Genomic DNA, 18,224 nt, shown 5'->3' on the forward strand with positions numbered 1-18,224 from the left:
TTTATAACTTTGCCATTCTTCAGAGCATTTGCTACCTTGTGTTACTTGCAACAGGGCTAAATTCACAAGCTGTCCTTTGAATTTATAAGTGATGCTGCTTCTTAAAGTTATGACAGTTGGGGTTTTATTTTTTCCTAAACATATGTAGCATGTATATTTACTCTTACCTTACCTTTCTTTTAAGAAGCAGCAAAAAAAAAAAGTAGTGAAAATGAGAAGAGATATAAGACTGAAAAATAGAAATTAATTTGCGTTGTAGAATATGTGTGAGGAGATTGTTGAGAAGCACAAAGGGCTGTAGCAGCAAATTGAAAGTGTGCAGATCTAGGAAGCAAGTGGGGCAGGGAAGCAGAGTGAGTTGGAAGGAAAGTTCTCTAAGAGTACCTGCGAGTAAACACATTTGCGTTCTCATTAGGGAATGTGCATATATTTATGTTTGGTTAATTAAGGTGAAATGGACAGGCACAAATTGGAGGTGATTGCACAGGATAAGGACAAAAAGGAAACAGCTTGTCCATCATCCTTCTCCATTCCCAACAGATAAGATCAAATAGAATCCTTTAAAAGTCTTAGGCTGGGAAATGGGAGAATAACATCCCTGCACAGCAGTAGTGAAAGTTATGTGGGAGGGATTGGTGTGGGGATTTTTTTCTTTCTCTTTCTTTCCCCTAATCCCTCTCCAGACCCTCTGAAGTTGAGCTGCCTTCAGGTGGAAAGGAATGAGGAGGTAACATAATGAACATCCCAACAGCAGAGAATAATTGTTGCCTTTTGTGGAAGTGATACTAGATTTCTTTAAATGTTGCTTTGATCCCTTTCTTCTGGCCCATGCATATATTTGGATTAGGCATTGTTTTTAAAGAATTTATCTTCAGTTTGTAGTAAGTCTATAATGCTCTGATCTAACTTTGAAAATTATCGTATTAACATCTAAACATTTTCTTTCTTAACAGTGGAAAATTGGCAAGATAAGAAACTACGCCCTTATATAGGAGTGTGATAGATCCTTTACTTCTAGGTTTTGAAAGTGTTGACGTAGACTTTCTTCGGATTTTAGAGAGAATGGGAGAAGAATATAAAACCAGCAACTGTAGTTTAACTGTATTTAGTAGCACATATATTTACAACATAAATATTTATACTTAGCAAAATCTTGATCCAAATATAATTGAATCTAGAAGGCACTGCATATTTCAAAGTTAATGACTATATAGAGAATTCAGATCCACCTTTTTATATAAAAACATTTACCATATGTAGTCTTAAAATATCTGTAAATTAAAATATGTTGCATTTAAATGACCTCTAGAGGGCACCAAAAGATCTAATTGCTTCCAAACCCTGGGCTATGGATTCTTCAAGCTACAGCTCATGATGTCTGTATAATCTAACAGGTGTGTGGAGAAATGCGCTATCAGTTGAATCAAACCAAAATGAAGAAGGATGAGGCAGAAAAGGAGCTCAGAGAGTACAGAACAAAAACTATAAGGGAGCTTGAAATTAAGGACCAGGTAAGAGATAATACTGCTATAACTTTGCAGTTATTAGAAGCCTAAGTAGGGTTATTTCGGAAGCTGGAATGATTCGTTTTTCTAATAGTGGTCATTTATTACTGTTAAATGGTTTCTAAATTAATGGCAACAAGCCAGCTATTGCTGTTAAATAAATACCTCTTGGTTATCTTATTCTTGTTTTCAGCCCTAGTATGTTCAGTTTTACATATACTCATCCCATGCTTTCATATAGAATTACTCTATCATATGTATTCATACAGTGTACTTAAATTGTATGTACTGTATACATATGTTCATACACTTTTTCTCACAAATAAATCCACACATAATTACGTATACATGCAGCCTGACAAAACATTAAAGACTCTAAGTATAACCTAACTATACCAAAAATGAAAATCATTTATCTTCCAGTTTCTTTAAAGATTCAAGCTTAATGAATGCTGGGATTCATAGAAAAGTTAAAAAAACAAAACAAAACAAAAATAACCTTCTAGAAAAAATAACTATATAAAAATTCCACTAGGCAATAATTGCTGATTATCTAAAACTGTGGTTTTTAATAATACAAAAAACAGTATACGCCTTACAGGTAGTCTGTGAGAAAACATCCCATGCAGTAAGAAAGATTATTAGAGTAACCTGCGACATACTTGGCAAACAGCTTGAACAGGTGTAATCTGCATCTTGTGAAGTGCCCTGTTTGTTGAGGTTCTAGCCGTTTTTCTCTAGATATTCAAACTTCCAGTTATTCCTTCATAAGTTGTGATTTGCACATGAGAGTGGATGTCTTCTGAATACACAGATGTATAAGATGCACATGAGGATAATTTTTTTATATGCATTTTGTTATTAGAGCAACCTATCCAACAGGTTTTAAATAATTTTTTCTTGTGAATAAGTGAACAAATCGGTCCCTGTGTAAGAATATATGTAGGGAAAAATGCAGTGTTTCTAACATCATATTTTTATTTACCAGTTCCTCAAAATCTTCATGTAGGACAGTAAGTTTATTAACTTAATAAAGTGCGAGCTTAGGCTGCAAGTAATTATTAATTCAAATTATAATCAAAAGATACATAAAATCCAAAAGAGAAGTTTATTACATAAAATAACATGTATAGAAAATCATACAGCGCAGAAAAACAGGGGCCTTAAAGCATTTTGTTTTCAGGGTTGGCTTTTTTCTTTTTTTTTCTTTTTTTTCTACTCCTGCATCCTTTAGGCCTAAGGACACTTTAAAAAACAAAAAACAGGCTTGTCGTCTGTGTCTTGACAGATATCACAGATAAGAGAGTTGGCATAATCTTGGCATACAAATAAAACAGGATGTGTTTAATAAGATATTTGAAGAAGTATCTTGGATTTTAAATCCTGTTCTCCAACTTGCTTCAGGATTGCCTTTTGAACAAATTGCAAAATTTAACAAAATATTTTAACCTCATGTATCGACATAGTGGTATTTTATTCAGTGTGGGAATGAATACACCAAAATGTGGTGATTTATAATTTGATATAATTGAAGTGAAGTGGTGGGAGGGGGGAGTTCCTGTCAGCAAAGATTATTAGAGTAATTCAGTAATTACGTAAAGTAATTGTATTGTTCAAATATGATTGTTGGTTCCTTAAAAAAAGGAAAACAAACTATTTTGAAATTCTCAGGCTCAGCATCTAGCAGCTGTTTTATAGCTGTGGCTCTAGTAACCAAGAAAGTTCTGTGTAGGTCCTAATATTATTTGATATGTTAAAAGGCAACCAAAAAGAGTGTGTGTATGTTTTGGGGTTTTGGTTTTTGCGGGTTTTTTTAAAATCAAATTTTAACAAATGTTAATAAGTCATTGCAAATTATTTCATTTAAATGAAATGAAAACAGCTCAATCGCATCTATCTTTGTATTTAAAGAAAAACCTAAAATGTTTCATCTTAGATGGCACTGAATAGCAAACAGTAATTGTTCTTTGGTCTCTCAGCCATGACCTGACCTTCTGGCTAAGAGAGAGTTGATACCTTCCTTGGCCACCATCTGTTCATAATAAATACATATTTATTTTTTAAAAGTAGAGAGACAATAATGTATGAATATTTTCATGCTATTCTATATGAAATGCTGCATTTTTCTCTTTTAAAAGCAAAAAATTGTCTTTCAGATTGTCTTTTGATATATTGAAAGTGAGTTTACTGTTTCTTGAGGTATGATTGTATTTTTAATTGTGCTGTGGATAAATTTTAGTTTTGAAGACGTATTTTAGTTTATATGTAGTGACTTTTAAAAAGGGATTAAAGTTATTCATGTGTGTCAGAATAGGCAGAAATCCCCATATGTACAATTTAGGATCATCAGATACATATACTTATATGTCAGTAAATACAGCTATGTATTTAACATGCACTGATACTTATAAAGTTCCTCTAAACTGAATTTGTATCATTTAGAAAAATTAAAGGTCTTTGGTCTTACCCTCTTTTATTCTCGTATCTCTTCAATCTTTATTACCCAGTTAAGACTAATAACAAATATTGGCACCTTGGTATGACTACATGTTATTAATATTTGACATGAATATTTCTTAGAATAAAAATGAAGAAGCAATGAGCAATGTTACCATTTAAATTGAATAAGCGTTTTGTAATGTCATCCATCATGATCCTGATTAACTTTAGGATTATGGAGGGGGGGGTGGGCAAAGACATACATCACACAGTTTCTCTACACAAAAACTGCATCTGTTCATCTGGCCCAGTATGTTGTAAAGTAGCATAACCTACTGCCCTCTCTTTTTCTCTCTCAGCCCTGCCATTGTGGATGTAGCTGTGCTGAAATAACAGTGCCTTGCTTAATACTTTTACTTCTTAGGAACAAGCTTTATAAGTTATACGGGTATAATGCCTTCATGGCAGTAAACTGTGTCCACACTAGGGGTTGTACTAGCACAGCTATATCAGAGAAAAGTCACGCCCTAATCTAAATAGCTGTTATCAGAATCAAAATTGTGTGGCATATTTCACACAGCAGGACTTCACTTTTATAATACTTTTTCTGTGAATTTGGAAGCGCTGCATGGCATAATTTGTGTATTTCTAATAGAAATCATACTTCTGACACACTATGAAATCGTTTCCTCATGTTAGCATCACTTGCTCTTTTCTGCTCTGCACTATAAAAATAAAAATGAAGTACACTGTTCATCATTTGCTTTCTGTTTGTCTGTAAATAATTTTTATTTGGTTTATAAAATCTTGCAAGCTTCAGCATGTAGAAGTGAAAAGAGTTTTGTAGTATTGGTTTATGCAATCCCAGCCAATTTGGGCGTCACCCTTATTAGATAGTTCTTACCAGTAGCATTGCACTACTGGGGGTTGTGGTCTCCTTGTAATAAAGCAATAGGACATGTTAAATCCAACTTCAGAAACTAACTGAAGCTTTAAATTTTATTTTACCATGTTTTGAGGAATCAGGTAAATACTTCGTGTAGAAATAAATCCAAGCTGGTAATCTTAACCTGTAAAAAGCTATTCTTTTAATACTGTCTTTAAAATTGGGCAAACGTAGTTTGAAGCAGGGGATTACAGAATTTTGTTGCCTACCTTGTAGGTAACAGAATGAAAAGCTCCAAAAATGCTATACCAAAACCCATATATTTTTAAGAGTTGCCTGTATGGAATTTCATGAGCCCAAATAAAAAGAAGTTGGAGAGTAGCTGATATACATAGTCTATACAAATGGAAAGAGCTACACATTAAAGCATTTTTGTGTAGTATGACAGAACCTAAATGATGTCTCTGTACACTATAGACTGACAATTTTGCAGACAAATAAAAATCTGGCAAAATTGCAGTCCAAAAGCATTTTGCCAAAAGGTATTTTGGGAATGTTTATCTCATTTGTCATAAATCCGCGATTTATAGTAACCTAATTTAGACATTGTAAGTGGAGAGATTACTGATTCTGTCTTCATCAGAAATAATGCAGGCCAAGAATTTGGGTATATATCCTGGAAATGCTGCAGAGTGTCCGATGCAAGACCAATACAACCTTCTGAAGACACTGATTCACTGAAATGTCTTTTTATGAATAGGATCCGGCTTCCATGAGTCAGGCTTTAAAATACTAGATTTTTCACAAGCTGGGACATTCAGGATATCACCAGATGTTTTGAAACTTAATAAAATTGCAAGTTTTAATAATGCTGGTGAAGATGGATTAGGATTATGTGTTATATGTATTCTTGTAACAGTCCTATACCTAAGATTTTGTGACCTCATTAGTTAAAAAGATGCTCTGGAAGTTCTGTTTTGAAAAGAAATTCTGTTAAACCAGAAAACCTACTTGAATACTATTTGGCAGGGAGGAAAAATCCAAAACCTAGCAGACAGCTTGAAACTCTTAGCATCACATTTTCTTTCCTGGTCTAATCTTGAATATAACGGCCTTAAAAGTAGCAAAACAAATTGCTTTTGGACATGAAAGCATTAAGAAAATGTGATAACCTTTGCTGTAACTGAACTCTTTTTAATGTATCATTTTCAGTTTTGGGCATTCAGTGCACTAATTTGAAAATGCGTAAATAAGGAGGGGGTAAAATGATATACTTTATGCCTTGCTTTGATATGAATTTTCTGACCTATTCAGGAGGAACATCATTCTTTTTTATGACTGAACTTACTAGCTCATCTGAAGATTTTTGAGGAAAAACATTGATCTACAACCCTGCAATATATAACAAAAGAAATGTTTAATTACAATTATGATATGGCTGCTGCTGCTCTGCTATGGCATTGCTTTCCTCTGTCAACCTTCCATTCCTCAAGGATCAGTGGTATGAGCAGCCTTCATGAAATACTTTGTCATGTTTCCGTAAGAAAAATCCCTGGGACTGGGATTCCCAGTAGTAGAATTTTCTGTACTTGACTGGTCAGCATTTTCTGTACTGGTCTGCTTCCTCTAAACAGCTGGCCTGCTAAGAGGAATGACCCAGTTGGTAATCAGGATTTTATTGTTCATAGGTGTAGTGGGCCCATGTAACCTTGATCCATGTACTGTCATCCAGTGTAATGTCACCCCATTAGTATATGGAAAGAGAAAATCATTTATGTGCATTAAACATTATTCAAAGTAGGAGAGGAATTGCATAGCTCTTGGTATATGTGTGTATATGCATTATGTTTAAAGAAATGCTTGTTTTCTGTTGTTTTTTTCTTCTTCTTAGACTAGAAAAATGGTTGCTTTATCAATAGTCATTGTGCCAACAATCAGAAGAAAAAGAGTGTAAAAGTCCCTGACTATCACTTTTTGGTTGTTACTGCATAGGTTTTCTTTCCAGCTATTTGTTAATGCTGTCCAGGAAAAAAGAGCCAATCCCACATCAGTAATCTCAAATATGTGTTTGAAAGGAGAAAAGGAGTAAGTTTTATTTTCTCCTGTTTTTCAATAATGAAGTAAGAGTAATCTTCCCCTTCCTTTTTTCTATATGTATCCCTTCTTTTCTGAAATTCCTTTATCAACAAGAAAACCACCTATTTTGCACCACCTCATTCTCCCCCCGTCCCTGCCCCCCACCCAGTGCAATCCATTAAAAAAAAAAAAGAAAATCTTGTTCCACTGTGGAATAAAATCACTTTCTTATCTCTGCTAGTGGCTGCTGAGCTAATCTCTAATACAGCAATGTTGTCTGTCAAAATGTGACTGTAGTAATCTCTATGGGTTTGGAAGTTTTGTTCCTGAATAGTATTGCAGTTCAAATATTTTGGCAAATTGAAAGCAAATATTTTCAGGGAAACAATGAGGTAAAATCCTTGTATAACATGTTTCAGCCATTCACTCTTGTCTGTTTCCCAGGGTATTTATCCACTGTATCCAGGGACCATGTTGTTCTTTGAGAGTTTGTGCAAGGACAGACACCTAAGATTATTGCTTAATTAAAAAATTGTGTGTGTATGTATTCATAAATAGATACTTAGCAACATGAATTTTTTCTTGCCTCAGCTAACAATTACAGGTAGAAAGTTTGCTTCAATGGGATTTAAAGATGTGTGCATTTAAGAGCATCCCCCTCTCCATGCTATTCCCAGGAAGTTCTTCCAGCACCCCTGCTCTTCCTAGCAAACTGCAGCATCCTGTCTCTATTAATTCTCAATCTTTTTGGCAGCAGAGGGTTTGTGGCTGCTGACCTTTCCTTAGGTAATGGCTCTGATCTTGAGGCTCTGCCTTTTAGTGGAGCACAAGGGCTGCCACAGTACTGCCAGGTGCCGTTACATTTCTTTGCAGTACAAGTGACAAAATGGTCACAAAACTACTTCTCATTGGGGAATTCGAGAGTCCCACCAGCTCAGGCTAGAATAATAGCTGCCCAACAAATTACAGCCCACATTGCTTATGTAGGTTATGTCTTTGCTTGTCCCTCGTTAGGGTCTTTAGAGGTCAATTGATTTGTGAGCCAGCCATAGGGAAAACCCTTCAAAGGAACCGTGGACGTTTATTGGGGTTGCTTCTCTTCTTGTGTCTCTGCTCATGTTAGTTGCCTTTCATGTCATGAAAAGGTTTTCACATTTCTGTTTTGGGCTAAATGATTTGTAGAATTTGCAGTTGTCTTATGATTTTTGTGAATTGACCTCTTCGAAAGAGGTGGTCTTTGTGGACTCTTTTAAGCCCTGTGTACACTGTATTTCTTACTATTTATTTGTATATTCTCATAGCTTTATAATAAAACTACTTCCAGAAAGGAGATTTCCCCTTTAAAACCAAACTTAGTTTCCATAACTGCTTTGTATCCTCATTCAGATTTGAATGGGAAGCAGCAGTAATTCATATAGAGTGCAAAAGGGAGAAAAACATCATTGGGACGTGGCGGGGGTTAACCTCGTGATGGCCCTAACTCTCTTCACAAAGTGGGATAGTTCTTCAGGTGCAATATGCTATGTCAGATGGCCATGCCTGGGAGGTCTGAGGTTTAGAGACCACTCAGAACCTAGAGTTGCTTGATTGATATCAGGATTAGGATAGAAATGACTGCAAGTGACCCCTGCTGCATATGGACTGATAGTCATCTTTCCTCCAAGTAAAATACCTCGAAATCTTGCTACAAAAACTGCCTTGTTTTGTTGGTTTTTTTTAATTAAAAATGAAATATTTTTTAAAAATTAATGTTATAGTAGGGTATGATTGTTCCGTCCCTGATTAATTAGTATATTAATAAGTAAAGAAGGCAACATGGATTGAGATCAGTGTTAAACAGTGCAAAAATTTCCTGTCACTGTTATATATAATATTTAAGTGTATGTGAATGGCCATACTGGTGGCACCTCTTAGAAAGACCTTAATTATAGCCTCAGTCCTGATTTCATTGCTTTGAAGGGCTACTTCAGTAAATGAAACTAAGCATGTGAGCATCAGGGCCTGCAAAATTTTACTGTGTATTAATTTGAAGTGTATGTGTTTCTATAGATGTTGATTGCCTTTTGGGGATGTACCCGCAAATACCAACCACCATAGTAATTATATTTCACTTTTTATTACTTTATATTTGTTCTTCTATTTTTGGTTCTATTTTACGCCTCTTTAATCTTTAATAAAGGTGGAGAATGAAGTATGAAACAAAAAGGAAGTACTGTAAATTCACAAAAATATTTCCCCCCCCAGAATTGTTTTACTGCAGAATTTGTGCAATGGTATAGTCAGTGCAGAATTTATTTTTCAGGTAATGTTGTGTATTTTCCTACCTGATGTGTGAGCACACTGGTATAACAGTGAATGTCATAAATCACTTATTAATTCATTTGGTTTTAGTATATTTTTGATTTTGTTAAAAGTCTTCTAAAGTTGTTTTTGCATTTACTTCAGAGTATGAGTTCTTTTATCACTGCTTAATCATTCTCATTTGTTTAAAAAAAAAAGCGTTTGTCTTCTCTGTCAGTTTGCTGCTATTTAAAATTCTATGAAAAACATCTGCTAGTTTAGAATTTAAAGTTGCATTTTTCTGCATACAATAGAATCAGCATCAGTGTGAAAAGAATTAAACAATTATTTTAATCTTTGATTTGGCTTGTTTTGAATGAAATTATTATTTCATTTTGTCAGAATTTGTAGACATAAAGAGGTGTCTAGTTAACTAAACAGCACATTTTTGCAACATACATAAGTATTGTTAGGTGAAGATAATTTCAGATAATTTATTAAAAGGATGTTTGACGATTGATCCGGTGTTTGAGGAATCATCTTTTACGTTTCCCAGTAAGTTGCATTCATGTCACTGAATGAGCATCTCTAGGGTGTTAACCTAAAAATGCATTGCGAAAATCAGAGGATAATTTGTAAACTCATCATAAACTAATGAATGAGAAGTGAAACACTCATTTTAAGTGTTTCAAGAAAAAAACATAGAAGGGTCCTATATGCTTCAAAGTGGATAACTTAAAATATAAAAAGGTCATTGGTGGTAATACTGAAAAAAAATAATTGATATAGAATAAAATTTTACTGCAGTGATATTTCGCCAATGCTTTAATTTTTGTTTAGTAAAACTTCTTTCTTGTAACTGAATTGGCAATGTATGCGGAATGGTGTTAATGTGTTTCAACTTATTAATAATGATGTCTCTCTTACTGAGGTTTAGCCTGCCATCTTTCAATGGCAAAGTGCCTGTTGATATTCCTGGGAGTTTAGGCCACTGCAGTGCAAGACAGATTAAATAGTACTTTTAAAATTTTGTGCAGAAGTAATAAGAATATTAAAGTTGTGGAGTTAAGCACCAGAAGTTGCCAGTTCCAACCTTAATGTAGTCTTGTTGTACGTATACATTATGATAATTCTGTTCCTTGTTATACTGAAAATCTGTTTCAGATTTTCTTAAATGCAAGATTGTCATCTGTCTTTTTGCAGTTCTGTGCTCCATCTCTTGTCTCTCACATACATTGAAAAGTTAAGTACCTTGAAAATATACTCTCTGATCATGTGGTAAAAAGCTGTATCACAAGTGATAGGCACTGAGGGATCAAATTAACGCTGCATGAGAAGCAGAGTTGTCAGCAAAATACTTTAGTTGGTGGTTTGTTTCTGTTTCTCTCCCTACAATTACGCTGGGGCTCAGATAGCAGCTACAGAACTGCTTGCAGCTTCCCAGTAGAAGAAATGGGAACTAGAAGTAACACGAAAACTAGTTTGAGTCTGAGTAGTTTTGGAAAGATGCTGCCTGATGAGGTTCCCTGCAGGAACAGTGAAGAAGATTCATTGGTTCTATAATTTCTCTGTATTTTAAACTCTGATTATATTGTTATGACCAGTGATGGACTGGACTTGGCATATTTCAGGATAGAGTGTACACATTTGTGAGACTATTATTGTTTGCAGGAGAGGGAAGCGGGTTGGTTTTATTGCGTGAACTAGTCTCAAGTTCTGAGGCTTCATATGTTTCAAACTATTATCTGAGTTTTTAAACCAAAGTAGCATTAGCATTCAGAGTATGGGCTGTGTGTTTTCAGTGCGATGATGCGTGGCTCCTACCAAATTATTTTCAATGAACGTTTTCTGGTGTTTCAAAAAGAATTTAGTTGATATCCCTAAATATACCTGGATTAGATGCTTTTGGTTTCTGAGTTGCTGTTAGCATATTCTCTTGGGTGGTGTTTTTCTGCCATCCCATTCTCATGAGGCTGTCTGCTGTTTCTGCCATGGTCATTGCCAGAATTCTTGTGTAGAATTCCTACTCTTCATATAGCTCATGCTGTGAGTACCTCTAAATATTGCTATTTTAAGATATATTTTTATATATCTATATACACCTACACACATGCACAAACACATACGTACATGTGTGTATGTAAAGGAGCTGATTCTGAATTTTGCGATTACTGATTAAAGTAGCAGAAGTAAAATTGTTCTTCAAAACCTATGTTTGCTTTCTCGATACTTTTTATAGAAATCTTAAGACTCCTGTGAATCTTTAAAGATCCTGTCATGGAGTCATTGTCTGAGAATTTCCCTCTGCACTTCCATGACAACTGAAATCTATGGATGTATTCTTGGGTTCAGCCCTGCAGGTTCAACATCTGGCTGATGGAAGCAGAACATTTTCACCAGAGGTTCTTGCACTTGGAATTTGCTTCCTTCTGTAGGTCTGTGTCAAAACCTGACTGAGCCTGTTTAACTCAAGCCAATTGTGTAAAGCCCATCTGTTCCTTGAAACTTTTCCCTGAAGGAGTGATCTAGAGTTCTCAGCTGTGGTTGTGCTTTTTCAAATACTTAGTTGATGCTTTTCGACTAATTTGTGGTTTGGTTTTTTTAAAGGTATGCTGAATGGAGGTATTCTTAAAGCAAATGTTAAGAATGTTGCAGAACTTCCCTATGTTTAAGTTGTAAAGACAGTGAAGAACTCATGTCCCTGTTTACGACGAGTGGAGAAATAACATTAATGAACTGCTGCTGTTAAGAATAGAGTGTAGAGAACCCACTGAGACTTCTGTTGTTCTATTTAAAATATGCAAAAGTCTCTGGAAATAAGTGAAAATGCAAAGCATATGTAACTGAATACCATTGCACACCTGGTTTTAAAATATTCTGACAATATAATAGGTTGTTACATTCTTTAGAGGGGAAGAGTACTAACGATTTTGCAGGTAGTTTCACTATCTTTGTATTCGAACTTGGAATTACTGATTTAATTTGGTAGGTGGTCTATGTGATAAAGCAAGGTGACATTCAAATTCTAATCAAAATTTCCTTCATGAATCTTTGTTGAATGCTGTTGGGGGAAAAAGTGTACAGTTAGTAATTAGCAAAATTAAAAATAAATAAAAAAGAACATTATGAAACCTTTTTCTGGATGAAGGTGTTTATCTGCGACACCATGACTTACTGTAAGTAGTTTAGGTTAACATTTTCATAGGAGGAAAAGAGACAACATTATTACGAAGGTGCTTCAAGTGCAAATATTGGGACTGAATTACATTCATTTGTTCTTGTAGGATGTTTGAATGAATAATTTTATTAACTGAAGAAGATATTGAGGCTTGTCTACATGAGGAAGCTATCACAGAATAAGTTATGGTATGAATTTAAAGTATAATAGCTATTCAGCACTAACTCCTTATATGAACAATTTTATTCTGTACTACAAATGACCTTTCACAGTTTAGTTGACTGAAAAACATGCAAGTTCCCTCCAGCCCCAACGATGAATAAATATTTATGTAGGGAGTTAGTGCAGAATAGTTACTACATGATAAAATTACATTGTTAGCTTATTCTGTACTACACTGGCCTCCTTAAAAGCATCCTTAGGACAAAGTATAGTATTATGTTACAGATGCATTCCTACAGGTACTTGTATGTTGTATATGGACTTAGAGCAAAATGTATTCCTTCTGAGAATATTTGTGAAAAATGTTTAAACTGTTGATAATATGGTTCAGTTAGAGATACTAAGTCCAGTATGCTTTGCTGGAATCAAAGATGCTGGTCATGCAAATTTGCTTATCGTTATTTGTAAAATAAATTAATAGACTCATTGACTGAATTAGATTTACTTACTTGATTTAGTTGACGTATAAGGACTAACGATGTTAAGAAAATGATAGGATTGACAGCAGCTGCTATGTTTAGGATTCAGTTGTAAGTCATAAATAACTTATTTTCAATGATGGTAAGATCACAAAATGACCTTTATTCTCTTGCATAATATATGTGAATATGACAAAGCTGAATTCCCACGTGTCATTGCTTATGTAATAGATAAGCAAAATAAATGACCACAAGAGCTATCCTATGTCCAGCAGCTTCTGAAGATGGCCGCTGTTCTGCTGCCTTCTGGCTTTCTAACACAGTGAATTTGGGACACAAATATGGAAGCCTTCACGTGAGAAAATCGGAAAATGATTGAATGCGTGTATCTCTAAGCCGTGTGAAGACAATAACATTGATGGTGTATTAATGTATTTAAATATGATATGCATTTTGGCTTTTCATAATGTAATTTCAAATACTTTAATTTGCTTGTTTTGGAGTTTTTATCTACAAACTACTTTTGTTCTAAAACATTATTTTTCAGGAGCTTTGATCATATTAAGATTTATTGCCTTAAAATGTGTCTCTATGCATTTCTTAAATATACTTTCTTTGGTTCTACAATTTTCTAAGAAAATAGAAAAACTAGGATTAGAGCTGAATGGAAACAAACAGCGTTTGGAACAAGCCCAGCAGGATGTGACAGGAGCCAGAGAGGAGTGCCTAAAACTGACAGAACTGCTGAGTAAATCTGAGCACCAACTGCACCTCACCAGGTACCCCTTATCCTATTACATGCTGTAGTACCAATTTCATTCTGCTAATTTTTTGCCACAGGCTTCCCCACAGTTGTTATAGATACTTGCAGTCATTGACTGCATGGGCAGCCCTCAGTCATGTTAAAAGTGGAGATTTAAATAAGTGAGTTATGAACTACAAAGTGAGTTATGAACTATAATTTATGAAAGCGAATTACTGGTGTGAACAAAAGGCAACGTTCAGCTCCGGTGATGAGGTCGCGTGCTTTTGGGCAGGAAGAAGAGCAGGGGAGAGCGAAGCTACATTCTTTTTGTTGTTGCTGTGTTTGGTAGGACAAAGACATTTTAAATGTCATTTGAAACTGTAGTGTACAGCAGAACCTTTAAACATAGGAGTTCTCAGATTAATAACCTGAAGTTTCTGCAGCAGAATGACCAGGAACGTCTAAGTGAACATAATCGTGTTAAGCTTCATTGAAATTAAACAATCAAAAGGTAATATTACTGCCTATGAATAGAAGATAAGCTCAAGTATGTGAGGAGGGTGTTTAAGTCACTTGCCTCAGTGGAGATGTGGTACAATGCAAACACTCTGTGACAAGACACTTTGCCTGAGCTTATTCCATCCTTGAATATAGCTCCCAAAGCCATTTACTGTATTATTCATTACACATTTCTAGAAAACACCAGAAGGTTAACATGCCAATTATTCATTGCAGCTTGAGATTCGGTAACTGCAGGAATTTTTCCTTTTGCCACAGAAAGTGCTATTGTCTGACTGTTTGCAGGGTTTTGGTTCAGTGGGGGGGGGTTGTTTTGTTCCATCCCCCCCGACTCCCCCCAGGAGTGAATATCCAGAAACAAATCTGGCGGCTTTTACTCAGTCCTTAAGGAAAAAATGTTAAGTGAGTTTAAATTTTACATGGGGGGGGAGGGAACCCTCAGATTTTTATCACTTAACAGAAGTCTGTGTGTTTATCCAAGTCTTTTACTCTTTGGGCTTTGTGAGAATTCTGCCATTGAGTAAGTGGAAATGAAATAGAGCCTTCCCTGAACTATTAAATTCAATGAATCACTTTTTTATTCAGCTACATTTCTGTGTAATTCAGAGCACGGTTGTTTAACAGATGGAAGAAAGTACCACTCTAACAGCCTGTATTTAGAGAAAAAATATGCTAGAGGTTAATGAACTTGAAAAAAGTTTTGGGTGAGTTGTTAAGATATCTAAAGTTTGGATTTAGCAGAACTTTATTAATAATGATTTGTTGTGATAGTTAACCAAATGGCTTACCACGCTCCTTTTAGCAAAAGGCTGATTATATGCAATAAAGCTCTGGATATCTTGGAGGAAATCTGACTAGCCAATTTTTTTTTTTTTTTTTTTTTGTGAAAATACTCAACTTGTAAAAGTGAGGACTATTGCCTACTTTTACATGGAGAGGTACTTAAAGCTGGATACCTAGCACAGAGATGATTCAGGTAGTTTTTCAATCTATGATCTCTGACTTGGGGATTTTCTGAGATGCAAGTCACTGAGGCTGGGAAGAGTATTTTGGGCAAGTAATGCTCTGTGCTGGCCCTGTTCTCATACAGTTTCACAGACATCTGCTTTTTGAGACAGATGCTGAACTGCCATGGCTTCTTTGTCTGAGCTAGTGCAGCCACTCTTCTGCAATGTCCTAATGTTTATTTTATTTCTTATACTTTGTGTTCATGTTATGGCTTCTGCTCATAAGTATGCTTGTAAGTAGTGGAATGTTTTCCGTGGTGACATCTAATTGTCAAAAAAATGTATACACTGAAGCATGGGAAATAGGTTCAAATCCTTCTCCTTGATGTTCCCCAAATTCTCTAATACTTTGTTCTCTGTAGGTTTTTGTGTCCTCCTTATCTTTGGAGTGTCTGCTTTCTAGGAATACATTAGGTGATGTTGCTGTCATGAGGAAGCGGGGAGGGTAAAAAAGATACGAGAGATTCGTTGCTCTTGAACTGTTGCCTGTTGTCCATATGTACTTAGATGGGTAGAGCAGCGTTAGAGATGTTCTCGCATAGGCGTCTGTTTTCCCTGAGTCACAGAGGAAAAGATCCCCTGCTGAAATGAAACTTTTCCTTACCCTGTACTCTTTTTCTTCCTTTCAGGTCAATTTGTGCCAGAACAGGTTTTCTATATAAGTGAAGGTACAAAAGTTACGTGTTTCTAGTGGCATTAGTTTTGCATTTTCAACTCAGTATGTTTTTAATGGATTGGTACATCCATAGTTGTTGCACGTGAACTTTATTGGCTTACGGTCTGCCTTCTTTCATTCTTTTTTCCCTTCACCTCAAATGGCAGCTGTGCCAGTGAAAAATACTCACTTGAAGGGTAGTGGTAATAGCAGTCCTATGGGGGTTATAGAATCATTCGCTGTGGCACTTGCCAAGGAAAACAGATTTTAAGCTCTAGAGTCCTGCCTGTGGGAGGTTGCTGCAGAAATTGCACTGATTTAGTGCATCTCTTGGGTATTCTGGCCTTGGCCTCGTCTTGCTGATTTCCCTCTTTTCAGGAGAGGACCAGCTGGTCCACTCCAAGTCTTCTCACAACGCTGGACTTGAGGGAGGCCCGTACTGCTGTTACACGGTTGTGGATAGTCTTTCTGTTGCCTCGTGTGACCTGTCTGGGTTGTTCTGGCAAAAATTACAGGTAGCTGAGGAGGTACAGAAAGAATTCCTTGTTTTGTATGAATTCGTATATTACTAAGGAGAAAAGTTCTTTACCAAGCCACTGATTCTAAGTTTGGATATTGTAAATAAATAGAATAATAAAACGAATACGAGAACTTTGGATTTTAATGTATGAAAATGAGATTATAAATGTCATATGAGTGGATTAAATGAGAAAGAGCATGCAGTCTTATGTCTTAATGAGAAAAAGAAAGTGCTCTGCAAAACTGCACTCTTCTCCAGGAGTCCCACTTCTTTTGCTGCATCCTAGTTTTCAGACACCGTTGATTGATTACCAACTAAACAGCTTCTAAGTCAACAAAATGTACTTGTTAAAAATCAAGAAAAAGGTTGCAATTAGCTATTCTAAACCATTGCCACAGAGTTTAAATTTGCCTTTTCCTGTCACCTTTCTTCCTGGAGCAATATGTTGCTTAGAAATCCTTGCTATTAACATGCATTTCCTGCTATTGAATCTAGTTAGTAATTCTAATTTGTATGTCTTCAAATGACTAGGAAAATACAGAACTTTTGCTGTGTAGTTTTGATTGTCAGTCATGTAACTTTGCAGATGTCACCATGCTATGATGCTGACCGTGCTTGTTTAAAGTATTAATTTTTTTACCTTAGTTTCAGCTTTGTGGTTATTTGTATTAGAGTTACCGTAGTAGGAGAATCTTATTAAAATTACTTCTGAAGTCAATGTTAAATTGCCATTACTTTGGCGAGGTTGGGTCTTGCTAACGAAGCTTATCTGAATCCATTCTTCAGAGAGGAGAAAACATACAGATCTATTGTTCTTAGTTCATGAGAGAATAATCATTAAAAATCAAGTTAGTGTGCTAGTGGAAAAGATCACATAAAAGATGCAAGATGTTAACAGCTTGCCCAGATTTTAGCATGTCATCTCATTTAATAAAATTTTTCACTATTCTTGCGTAACAGAATTGTCATTAAAAATCTTTCCTCTTTCTGTTACAAAACAAATTTGAAGTTATTTTTTGTTTCAGTTGCAGTCAGATGTAGTTCCTGTTTGCATATGCCAAAGCAGTTAAATAAATCTTAAGAAGTGAGGGAATCACTGAATTTCAAAATTGAACTTCTTCTATGCCATCATGCATTTTCTCAGGCATGGAGATAGGTATATGGCTTGAGATATATTTGACTAAAATGTCATCTAAAATTTGCGGGGAGGTGTAATTGAGCGGAATTGAAGCAGATTTAATTTAATTTATTTTTTTACTATTCTTGTTTGCTTATATGAAGCATTACAAGCAGTACTGAATGTCAACTTGGAGGTGGGGAAAAAATTACTAAACAGTAGAAGAACCTGTGCTTCCAGGTTCAGGTGACCTGCCAAGCTATCCTGAAATCCCTGTGTCACTCTCTTGAAGGATAAAAGTGTTTATTACAGTGAGGACAGTGGATGTTGTAGTTCTTGATTTTTTTGTTTGCTTGTTTGTTTTTTCCTCCCATTATGTGATACTTCTTTTCTCTCTTATTTTGAAAATGATATGATCTCTAGAAAGCAGCATATCAAAGAAAGTGGCATTTGGGTAGTACGGTGGGTTTTAGCAGTGCTATAACCTTCCTACTATACATTGCTCCTTCTTGCTAGTTTCAACAACTCCATTAATGCTGATTTGTATTACATGTGTTAATAAATAAAGTGCACAAATCTATCATTCCATCTTCGGGTTCCTGTGGCATTAATTAGTCACTGAAGCTTTGGTGTTGAGCTGTATGTCGTTAGCATTC

General features: G+C 35.5%; 1 protein-coding gene across 16 annotated transcripts in view; it reads left to right on the forward strand.

Moving 5' to 3' along the window:
• Positions 1-18,224, forward strand: part of SDCCAG8 (SHH signaling and ciliogenesis regulator SDCCAG8) — a 118,411-nt gene that overhangs the window by 32,316 nt on the left and 67,871 nt on the right. For all 16 annotated transcript variants that reach the window (XR_012673089.1, XM_075146549.1, XM_075146550.1 and 13 more), the window contains 2 exons: positions 1,395-1,511; positions 13,642-13,784. Coding sequence is in view for 15 of the 16 variants with exons in the window: in XM_075146549.1 (XP_075002650.1) it covers positions 1,395-1,511; positions 13,642-13,784 (260 nt within the window). In the remaining variant the exon portion in view is untranslated. The remainder of the gene's footprint in view (positions 1-1,394; positions 1,512-13,641; positions 13,785-18,224) is intronic.

This window comes from Calonectris borealis, chromosome 3 (assembly GCF_964195595.1).
Source record: "Calonectris borealis chromosome 3, bCalBor7.hap1.2, whole genome shotgun sequence".
NCBI lineage: Eukaryota > Metazoa > Chordata > Aves > Procellariiformes > Procellariidae > Calonectris > Calonectris borealis.